At 41.0% G+C, this 12,069-nt stretch overlaps 1 protein-coding gene across 1 annotated transcript; it reads left to right on the top strand.

Moving 5' to 3' along the window:
• The first annotated feature begins 1,105 nt into the window (after nt 1–1,105).
• Nucleotides 1,106–4,160, top strand: LOC136217095 (uncharacterized). The gene is made up of 2 exons (XM_066003678.1): nt 1,106–1,981; nt 3,939–4,160. Exons 1-2 carry the CDS (start codon nt 1,144–1,146, stop codon nt 4,046–4,048), a joined length of 948 nt encoding a protein of 315 aa, XP_065859750.1. The 5' UTR covers nt 1,106–1,143; the 3' UTR covers nt 4,049–4,160.
• The last annotated feature ends 7,909 nt before the right edge of the window (nt 4,161–12,069 follow it).

The raw sequence follows: 12,069 nt of genomic DNA, 5'->3' as shown, positions 1-12,069 counted from the left end.
CTTGCCTAAAATGCAATCAATTGATTATTCGATTACAAAAAGAAAAAGTTAAATACGGAATATGTTATTCCACTCCACATCTTAGAATATATAAAAAAAAAGTAAGTTATCACTTATTCAATTATAAAACTTATTGTCTCTAATATTAGAATCGCATATTCCGATCTTGATCATTTTTTTTAAACGAGTCTATTCCCGGATCAAGCAAAGAGCACGGGAATCTACCACATTTAACTTTATATTTTTGTAACTAAATGATTAATTGATTATATTTTTATTAAGTTATTGAGTTCACTATGCAAGTTGAAATCACTATCGCAATAGGTTAAAAGTTCAGAGAAAAAATCAAAATTATTTAAGAAAGTTAAGGAGCAGATGATGTAATAAGCTGCTCGGATGCACTTCCAACTCCTGACATGGGCCAGAATGTTGGAAAAGTAAGTGGCAACTTTTGTTCAAATTTCAACCTATGGGTCCCATTTCACAACGGTCAAAAAATAAAACAAAACCCATCGAGTAAATTTCGGACATGCCTCAACTTTCTTTTGTAAGAATCGAGGTCTGATTTCTGGGTAAATTACACCCGTGGCCAGTGAACTTTATTATTTTAACATTATAGTCATGAAACTTCAATTTTTAATAATATCATCATCAAATTTTATACTTTTTAATATCTATATCCACTCAACACCTTAAAACGATCGTTGAAGGCCTCAAAATAAACAATTCGAAGAGTTAATAATATTTTAAGGACTTGAAAATTTTCGTTTTGAAATTATTTAAGTGTTGTTTGGTTAGGAGAGAGAAAATAAGTATTTAGAGATGAAATGTTCTAAAAATGTGATTTCGGAAAATAAAAAATGTGGTTTCATGATAAATGTCGTTCTGAACAACTTTAATTCTTGAATATTTTCATTTTGAGGTCGTTAACAGTCACTTTGAGAAGTTAGTTAAAATTTAGTGGCTACCGATATTAAAAAATGTAAAATTTAATAATCATATAGTTAAAAATTGAAGTGAGTAGCCATAATGTTGAAATTGATAAAGTTCACTGACCATGGTGTAATTTACCCTCTGATTTCCATATCAAAAACTTTCCCTCTTTTTTAGTCTTACACTTCACAACAAAAAATAAAAAATAAAATGAAACTCTTAATCTTCTTCACCATCTTCATTCTCACATTCACAACCATAACCCTAGCTCTAACCCCCTGCAAAACCACATGCGCCACCATCCCCATCCGCTACCCCTTCGCCGTCGACGATGGCTGCGGCGCTCCACAATTCCGCTCCATGTTCAATTGCAGCGTCGCCGATCAAAGCCTATTCTTCACAACTCCATCCGGATCCTACAAAGTCCAAAACATCGATTACGAGAAAAAACAAATCGAAATCTACGATCCAGCAATGTCTACCTGCTCGATTCTTCAACCTAATCATCATTTCACAATGACGGAATTACAATCTTACCTCATTCCCCCAACTCCAGACACAGTTTTCGCGCTTCTCAATTGCTCAATCGACTCTCCGGTTCTTAATCGGTACAGGAATCTCTGCTTCAATTTCTCCGGTCACTCATGTGATGAACTCTACGATTCGTGCAATGCTTTCAGAGTCTTCCGTGGTTTGGTTAGTAATAATAATAATGGAAGTGATAGTAATGGTGAGATCTCTCCGGTTGGGAGTGGGAGTGGTGGTAGTTCTTCTCCGGTTCCGGCGTGTTGTTTTACGGGGTATGATACGGTGAAGTATATGAGTATGGATATTTTGGATTGTAGTCATTATACTACGGTGGTTAATAGTGATGATTTGAGAGGAATTGGACCGTTGGATTGGGTTTATGGGATTAAGCTTTCGTTTAGTATGCCGGAAAATGGATGCCGGAGATGTACGGATTCTGGAGGAACTTGTGGGTTTGATACTGAAACGGAAGGAATGCTCTGTCTTTGCTCTGCTTCTTCTAATGCTACTAGAGAATGCGGTAAGTATCAACAAAGTTTGATTACAGTTTATCTTGGGGTAAATTACACCCATTGCCACTGAATTTTACCAATTTTAACAACGGTAACCACTCAACGTCTTAAAAACGACCGTCAAAATAAAAAATTTAAATAGTTAATAATACTTTAAGGAACTTTAATTTTTGAAAATTTTTGTTTTTAGGTCATTTATGTGTTGTTTAGTTAGGAAGTTTAATAATTATACTGTTAAGAATTAAAATTTAGTACCCATAATATTAAAATGGGCAAATTTTCAGTGACAATGGGTATCTTGGATAAATAGTTTAGGATAAATTTCAAATAAAACCTCTGTAGTTTCACTAATTTTCAGATAGAAGACTGTGGTTTACTTTTTGTTAAATCGAGGATTGAGGTTTCGCACTTTTAATAATGCTATTAAAACTATCTTTAACGGCCTGAAACTAAAAATTTTCAAGAATTAAAGTTGTTCAATGTCATATTTTCTATGGAACTACATTTTCGATTTTAGAAAATCATATTTTTTGGAACTTTCTCTCTCTAAACATTACCTTTCTCTCTCTTTACCAAACATCATCTAAATAATCTCGAAATAAAAAAGTTGAAGAATTAAAGTTGCTTAGAATATTAGTAGTTCTTAAAATATGTCATTTTTGAAGTCGTCAATGGTGATTTTAATAATATCAATCGAAAAAGTCCTTATTTTGCTAAAGTTGAAAACCTTAGCCCCCGTTTTGACAAAAAGTAAACCACAGTCCTTTATCTGAAAATTAGTGAAACCATATGAGTTTTATTTAAAATTTAGCCAACAGTTTCAAACAATCCTATAACAAAATATCATCACATATCACAAGTTAATATATGTTACATAAACTTTAACACGTGTTGTCAAAATCTCACCACATATCAATAGGATAACGATTTTATTATATATCCATCCAAGTTAAGTTAAATTTCACCGATTACAGGAGCAAAATATGAGAGAATAATAAATCGACAACCATATAACAAAATTTTAAATAAATCATGATCTAGATATCACTTCAAGCCGTTAATTTAACTCTTGAACTTGTTTTGCGGGTTAATTTGGCTAACCTAAAGTTTAGAGTTTTTTTAGGTGAAAATCATATTGACTTATAAAATTACAATTAAAGCATACTAATAAAATTAATTTTTAATATCTTATTATTTTTTATATATCACAAATAAAATATGATTTTTATACTCTAATTTATAAAATTTAGACTCTAATTCATAAATCATAAACCTCCGAAATATATTCTACACCCATAATTTATAAATATTTAATTTCTATGTAAATTTCTAAAAAAAACAAGTTGTGGATTATTTTAAAATCTAAAATTTTGTTTTCTGCTAATTGATGTTATAAGCCTATTTTTTTAATGTTTTAAAAAATTAGAGAGGAAGTTGAATCGAATTGATAATTAGATTAGAAGTTAATAAGTTCAACCAATTGATTCGAATTTATTAAACCGAATGACGTTATAAATAAATATATAATACAATGTATATTTTTAATTATAAAATTTACTAGACTTCTAAATTTTGTTACATATATATTTAAAATTTATATACTAAGTTTATATATTATAAAGGTAAATTACCTTTTAAATAATATTTATTGAAATATAAAAAAAATATTAAAAAATATTTTAAAATTTTAATATTAATATAAGAAATAAATTCATATTATTGCTAATAATCATACTTTAAAATCTTGCTTAGTAGTAAGACATGTATAATAGTCAACCACATCGGTTCGCGGTTATTCCAACCAGTTCAATAGTTCAGTCCGGTTTGATTGACATTAAAAAATCCAACATCAATTAGACTAGAAACTTGTGCGTTCGTGGTCGATCCGGTTTTTACAACAGTGCCTTTATCCAAAATTTAAAGTATTGTTCTTGGCTCATTATTGTAATTTGTGTTCAATTTCAGGTGTGGGAAGTATTACAGCTGGAGGTGGAAGAGGCCATTCTGTAAGGAGGACTTTTCATGTATTTGTTCTAGTTTCAAGTGTATTATTAGTCATATTTGGATTATGGTAGTGAGTATTGATTCATTGGATTAAAGAGTTTGCACCTCTAGCTATTGTTTTTGTACCTAGTAATTTTTTTAGGATAAATTAAACTTTTGGTCATTGAACTTTCCGGACGAAAATCTGTTGTCTCAAACTCTTTGTCGTTTTTACAAAAACTGGTCACCACTTAATTCAATTGCAGCTTAATACATCATTTGTCCTCTAAACTTTCAAAGTGTACTCTCAATTTATATAAAATGTTCAGTTAATTTTCTAAACTTACGTAAAATGTAATTAATCACTCGGTTGCAAAAAAAAAAGTAAGCCATATACGAAAGATGTGTTACAAAAAATTAGAATGTTATTATATAATTCGCATAATAGTTTGCTCAATTATAAAATGGGATAATTACTAATCTGACCCAATCAAGGACCCCAATTTACATATCTAACCCACATTGCCTCAAAGTTACCAAATTAGACACTTTCACCCATTTTGGACAAAACTAACATTAGTTCTATTCGATCAATCGATCGATCTACTCCTTCTTTTCTTCTTCTTCTTCTTCTTCTTCTTCTTCTTCTTCTTCTTCTTCTTCTTCTTCTTCCGCTTCTTCTTCTTCTTCTTCTTCTCCGTTTCAACTTCTTCTTCGGTTCATCTTCTTCAATTTCTGATACCAATCGATAGCAATTTTTGAGATTTTTGACATATTATGTTCAATTTCCCGTACAAATGGTATATTTTTAGCTTATACGCTTGCTTTTCTCGTTGGTTTTGCCTCTTTCTTCATCTGTAATGGTATCGTTTCAATTTCCTCAATTTTCCATAATTTTTTTCCATTTTCCTCCATTGTTGTCGCATTTTGTCGCAAATGCAACAAGAATTATCGCATTCGTCGCAAATGCGACAAGAGTTGTCGCATTTGCTACGAAATGCGACAACTCTTGTCGCATTTGTGACGAAATACGACAATTTCGTCACAAATGCGACAATAATGGAGAAAAATGGAAAAAAATTATGGAAAATAGAGGGAATTGAAACGATAGCATTACAGATGAAGAAAGAGGCAAAACCAACGAGAAAAGCAAGCGTATAAGCTAAAAATATACCATTTGTACGGGATTGAACATAATATGTCAAAAATCTCAAAAATCGCTAATGATTGATATCAAAAATTGAAGAAGATGAACCGAAGAAGAAGTTAAAATGGAAAAGAAGAAGAACAAGAAGAAGAAGAACAACAAAAACAAGAAGAAGAAGAAGCGGAAGAAGAAGAAGAAGAAGAAGAAGAAGAAGAAGAAGAAGAAGAAGAAGAAGAAGAAGAAGAAGAAGATCGATCGATTGATCGAATAGAACTAAGGTTAGTTTTGTCCAAAATGGGTGAAAATGTCTAATTTGGTAACTTTGAGGCAAGGTGGGCTAGATATGTAAATTGGGGTCCTTGATTGGGTCAGATTAGTAATTATCCCTTATAAAACTTGACTTGTTTAATATTAAGGCTGCATACTTCAACCTTGATCGTTTTACTTTTTTTTTTTAAGATGCATGTAATGCATTTTCCGTATTTTACTTATTTTTTTAAATTGAATGATAATGAAAAAGCTATCAAAACACTTTAAAAATTATAGAATCAATCAAACTTTTTAGATGACATTATTAGATAGAGAAAGGGACATGTTTTGGTAAAAAACTTTTTGAGAATAAAACCAAAAGTTTGACTATATAGATATTTTACTAGTTTGATAAAAAAAAATGAGAAGTTTTTTCAATTATTTTATTATTTAATTTCTTTTTATCTCTAATTATTACTCTTTAATTTTAAATAAAAATTATATTATATTTTTATTTATCATTTTAAACAAATAACTATTTGATTCGGAATATCACAAAGGCCAAACAGGACCCAAAGGTCCAAGGAGCAAGGTCCACTAAGTCATCTCAGCTCACAATAAATACCCCCAACATAGGAAAGGTAAAGATATATTCTCACTCACTACTCAATCGGGTACCCTCTAAGCTCTTCGATTATTTCCTTTAGTAATCATCTCGAACATCTAACTGTCTTGATCGTCGGAGTGTTCACAGGGACCGCTCCCCGCACAGAGACGATAACCGAGAGCCACGAGAACTCCCGAAGGCTGCCCTGATCACTGTAGTACATTCTCTAATTATTTGGTGCGGTGAACGTGGACTACAAGTGATTTTCAAAGTTTTCAGCAGGATGGAGACACCAACTGAGTTCACTACGACCGGAGTGCCAAATGCCCCAGCCACCAGTTCCATGACCAGCGAAGCACGTCCAACGCTGTCCACCCCAATCTCTCCCAGGAACCTGGATGGTGGAAGTAGACCCCGAGGAGGAGGGAGCGTACAATACCTCACAACTCCTCAGCGCCATACGAGGATTTCAGACAACTCAAGCCGTTCACACGGCGGCTCAGATGAAGGTCATGGAGCAGCAAAAAAGTCTGCAGGAGGAGAACGCTAAAATCTGGCAGTACCTCAAGGAGGCCGCGACACCACAGCAAATAGGCATGGTTGCGGACAGATCAGCGGCCCCGGAGGTGCTCATCGACAGGCGACATGAACCCGCCGCGGCTGCACCAGGAGCAAGAGGTGCGACATCCGGGGGACCAGCAGCCATCGGCGATGAAGACCTACTAGAGCAGAAGATCCAGCGTTTTTTGGATAAAAGGGCGCTCGGGGGAGTGATGGGGGGAAGCATCACCTCCAGCAAAACTCCGTTGGTGCAGAGAATCATCGAAACGAGGTTCCCTCCTGACTGGAAGGTCCCGCGCTTGTCCCAGTATTCGGGAACCGAAGACCCAAATGATCACGTGGCCTCTTTTATGAGCACCATCAACCTCTACTCCAAGGACGAGGACATCATGTGCAAGGTTTTCCCCACTACACTTTCCGCGAGTGCGCAGTCCATCGACTCCTTCGACCTCTTAAAGGACCTTTTTATCTCTAGGTTCGCCGCGGCAGCGAAGGTAAGGAAGATGAGCTCGGACCTCAACGGACTCAAACAGCGGACGACCGAGCCGCTGTGAAATTTCCTCTCCAGGTTCCACCACATCGCCTCTCAGGTCAAAGGCCTCAATCTGGAAGTGGCCCACGATGCCCTCGCAAAGGGCACCTCGTGCAAGCCTGTTAAACAAAAGTGCTTTAGAAAGATGCCCCGATCCTTCGAAGAGCTCATGACCATGGCACAGACCTTCGTCCGGTACGATGACTGTGATCGGCCTGCAGGGTACGAGGAATCGGAAAAAGACAAAGCCATAGGAGACTCCCAGAGAGAAGAGAAGGGCAAGCTGACCGGGGATGCCCGTGACGGAGGACGGAGCCGCAGGGAGGCCCCTTTTCCATTTCCTCCGCGAGTAGAGTCGGCAAACTCAGATCGCAGGGGTGACCGGTCCCGCGGAAAGGAGGTGCACTATGTCACTCAGAGCCCAGCTCGAAGATACGCACACCTGACCCCGCCAGCGGACAAAGGGAAGACCTGCATCGAAAAGGAATACTACAAATACCACAAGTCCTCTGGACACTCTACGGAGAACTGTTATCAACTGCAGAAGGAAGTCGAACGCATCACACAGCAGGGTGCCCCGCCAAGACCCCTTAGGCAAAGAGAGCAAAGCCCGAAGCAGCGTGACGCTGGCCAAGCAGAGGACCCGAAGAGACCGAGGTTCCACGGGGAGATTCATGTCATACGAGAAGGGGCACCGGCGCTCTGCCCCCACCCGGAGACCTCTCGAAAGAGAAAGACAGCCGATCAGACCCTGACACTACAGCCACCTCTCCGAACCAGCCACTCGGAGGCCCTTGTTGTCACTGTCAACATCGCCAGCTTTAAGGTGCACCGGGTGCTAGTTGACACGGGAAGCTCAGTCAATTTGCTGACCTTGGCAGCGCTGCGCGCCATGAAAAATACCCACACTACCCTCCGTGCATAAACTTTTTCCCTGGTGGGACTATCCGAGATAGAAGTCCCCGTCAAAGGGATCATCTCTCTCCCCACGATCCTCGGTGATGGCGTTAAAGAGATAGAGAGCACCGCCGAATGGGTAGTGGTGGACATCCCCTTAGCCTACAATGCTATCATCGGAAGATCCCTACTGGCTAGCCTGAAAGCTATGATTAATATCTCCGACTTGTGCCTAACCCTACCACATCAAAGCGGCGAGATCACCATCCATGAAGACCGAATATTGGCTAAGAAACTGCAATGGCAGGCAACTCAACCTCGGACGGCACTCTATCTTGAGGACAGTCTGATGGATATGAGGGGGTACAATCCCACTCCGATTGAGCCGGTCGTAGACTGCCCGGTTGGGGAGAGCAAGACACTGAAGATCGGGACTAAGATGCAGCCTCAACTGGTCGATGAAATAAAGGCCGTCCTCATCGAACACTCAAACGTGTTCGTCTGGTGCACCGAAGACATCAATGGCGTTTCACCCGAGCAGGCAACTCACAAATTGAATATCGATCCTTCTATCGAGCCTCTGAAACAGAAGAAGCGGGTACAAGCAAGGGACAAACAGGCAGCTGTCAAAGCAGAGATCGAGAAGCTTTTGGCTGTAAAATTTATTCGCGAAGTCCACTATCCGGATTGGCTTTCTAATGTTGTACCTGTAAAGAAAGCCAGCGGAAAGTACCACATGTGTGTAGACTTTACCGATGTTAATAAAGCGTGTCCCAAAGATTCTTACCCGCTACCTAACATAGATGAGCTTCTCGACCAAACAGGCCATAGCCGGTTTTCAGCAAATACCCCTGGACCCAGCCGACGCTGAAAAAACCTCCTTCATAACGCATGAGGGCACATATTGTTATAACGTAATGCCTTTCGGCCTAAAAAACGCAGGAGCCACCTATCAGCGACTGATAGACAAGATGTTTTCTCACCTCATTGGCAAGACGGTACAAGTATACATCGACGACATGGTTGTCTTGAGCACGGAGGAAAGCGATCACCCGCGCGACTTGGCAGAGGTGTTCAAAATTTTTCGAAATTACAACCTCAAACTCAACCCGAAAAAGTGCTTCTTCGGAATTCGTTCGGGCAAGTTCCTCAGTTACGTGGTTTCAGAGAAGGGTATTGAGCCTAATCCCGCGAAGATCGAGGCAATCTTAGAAATGAAAGCACCGCACAACCTACAGGGTGTTTAGAGACTTAATGGGAGGATCATCGCCTTGGGGCGATTTATCTCTTGCTCGGCACAGCGTTGCCTCCCTTTTTACAGAGCGATAAAAAAAGGAGCATCCCTTCAAATGGTTTACGGACAGTCAGGCAGCTTTCAACGCCATCAAAACCTTCCTAGCTACACCACCCCTGCTGTCAGTACCAAAATAGGGCCGAGACATCCAGCTATAGTTCACCATAGCCAACGAAACCGTGGTAGTGGTTCTCACTCAAGTCGAGGGTACTGAGCGCTATCCAATATATTTCTTAAGCAAAGTACTAAAGGGAGCAGAAATCCGGTACTCTGAGGTTGAAAAGACTCTGTTCGCCATCACACAAGCATCCGAACGCCTACGGCCGTATTTTTAAGCACACACGGTTGTCGTCAAGACCAATTACCCTCTCAAGAAGGCAGTCCAGAAGCCCGAGGTTTCCAGTCGCATTACCAACTGGTCGGTCCGACTGTCGCAGTTTGATGTACGCTTTGAGCCCCGCACTACGATCAAAGCTCAAGTACTTTCAGATTTCCTCGTCGAGTTTACCGGGTCATCAACCAGTGACCTCTCCTGGGATAAAACGCATAACAGCGACCAATGGACTATGAGTGTGGATGGGTCTTGTGGCCCGGGGCGGGCAGGCACGGGCATCGCCATTCAGGGACCTAACGACCTCCGCCTGCGACTTGATTTTCCAACCACAAACAACCAAGCAGAGTATGAGGCCCTGATCCCGGCCCTCCGACTAGCCAAGACAATGGTAACAGGGCACCTGACGATGTACTCAGACTCTAAGCTCGTCGTCAGCCACGTCAGTGGCACTTACAGAGCAAAGGACCCAATGATGTGTCGTTACTTGGAGCTCGCCAAGTCCCTGCTCGAGGATCTAAAAAACAAGGGAGTTACATTCACCCTAAAGCTCGTTCCGCGAGAAGAAAACGAAGAGGCAGATGGCATCGCTGCCCTCGCAGCAGGAGAACAGTCTAGTGATCCGCATACCCTTATAGAAACCGTCGCTGCCCCAGCAATTAGCACACAATGTTCCTTACATATCGACACAGCCGACGCAACAACAAACAGATGGAGGAGTCATATAATCAGATATCTAGAGGAGGGAGCCCTGCCGGAAGACAAGACTCAAGCATCCCTCGTGGTTCGACGATCCTAGCGGTATGCGATGTATGAAGGCATCCTATATCGGAAGTCGTCCAGCCAGCCTTGGTTGCGTTGCATATCCGAGGAAGAAGGAGATCACTGTCTAAAAGAAATACACCAGGGAGTCTGCAGCTCACATCAGGGTGCTCGTTCCATTGCGAAAAAGGCCCAGCTTCAGGGACTTTACTGGCAGACCATGGACTCAGACGCAGCCCGAATAGTGCGCAAATGCCAGGCATGTCAGATGCACGCAGATACACATCCCGGTGGCTCCACTCAAAGGCATCATCACACCCTGGCCTTTCGCCGTATGGGGGGTTGATCTGCTCGGCCCTTTTCCATTAGCCTTAGCACATAAGAGTTTCGTTGTAGTCGCGGTCGATCACTTCACAAAATGGATCGAGGTAGAAGCCATCACAAAGATAACCGCCGACAATGTCATAAGCTTCCTCAAACGAACAATAATATACCGCTTCGGAGTCCCTTATTCTTTCATCACAGATAACGGACGACAGTTTGACTGCGTTCAGTTCCGCGACTTCTGCTCCGAATGGGGCATCAGGGGACGCTACACATCGGTTTCACACCCTCAGAGTAACAGACTCACTGAAGTCAGCAACCGAACGATTATGCGAGGAATAAAAGCACGCCTTTTGACAAAGGGCAAGCATGGCCCGACCACATCCCAGCGGTGTTATGGTCGTATCGCACAACCCCGCACTCCGGCACGGGGTGAACTCCTTTCCTCCTAACCTATGGAGCGGAAGCAATGGCACCCTCTGAAGTCATTCTTCGATCTCCTCGCCAAATCACTTACGAGAAGGCCAGTAATGATGAGGAACTTACTGAGACCAGCGAGCGACTGGAGGAGGAACGCCTTAATGCCCTGCTCCACATCACGGCCCATAAGCAAAACTTGGCACGGTATCACAACAAATGGGTGCGACCCCGCAAGTTCCAAGTAGGGGACCTTGTGCTCCGAGATGCGGCCGCCGCTCAATCCTCGCTCGCCAAAGGAAAGCTAGGACAGACGTGGGAAGGACCGTACAAGGTTGACACGGTCCTACACAATGGGGCCTACAGAATCGCCTCCTTAGACGGGCTGGTTTTCGACAATAGTTGGAACATCCAAACATTGAAGAAGTATTATCAATAGCTCATGTAACCTATCAATAACGAATCAAATCAAATGTTTATTTAATAAAATCAAACGTTATTCAAAGGTTTCTCGAGCATCTCGAACGCCTCTTAGTAATCGCTTAAACAACCCCATGTTGTTACCGATTGATCAAATCACGAGCTACCCGATGAGGTCCTCGCTCAGTCACACTAAACGTTATTCAAAGGTTTATCGAGCATATCGAACTCCTCTTAGCAATCGCTTAAACAACCCCATGTTGTTACCGATTGATCAAATCGCGAGCTACCCGATGAGGTCCTCGCTCAGTCACACTAAACGTTATTCAAAGGTTTCTCGAGCATCTCGAACGCCTCTTAGCAATCGCTTAAACAACCCCATGTTGTTACCGATTGATCAAATCGCGAGCTACCCGATGAGGTCCTCGCTCAGTCACACTAAACGCTATTCAAAGGTTTCTCGAGCATCTCGAACGCCTCTTAGCAATCGTTTAAACAACCCCATGTTGTTACCGATTGATCAAATCGCGAGCTACCCGATGAGGTCCTTGCTCAGTCACACTAAACGTTAT

Source organism: Euphorbia lathyris, chromosome 2 (genome assembly GCF_963576675.1).
Source record: "Euphorbia lathyris chromosome 2, ddEupLath1.1, whole genome shotgun sequence".
Taxonomy (NCBI): domain Eukaryota; kingdom Viridiplantae; phylum Streptophyta; class Magnoliopsida; order Malpighiales; family Euphorbiaceae; genus Euphorbia; species Euphorbia lathyris.
Note: the sequence above shows the minus strand (reverse complement) of the source record. Positions and strands in the feature narration are given on the sequence as shown.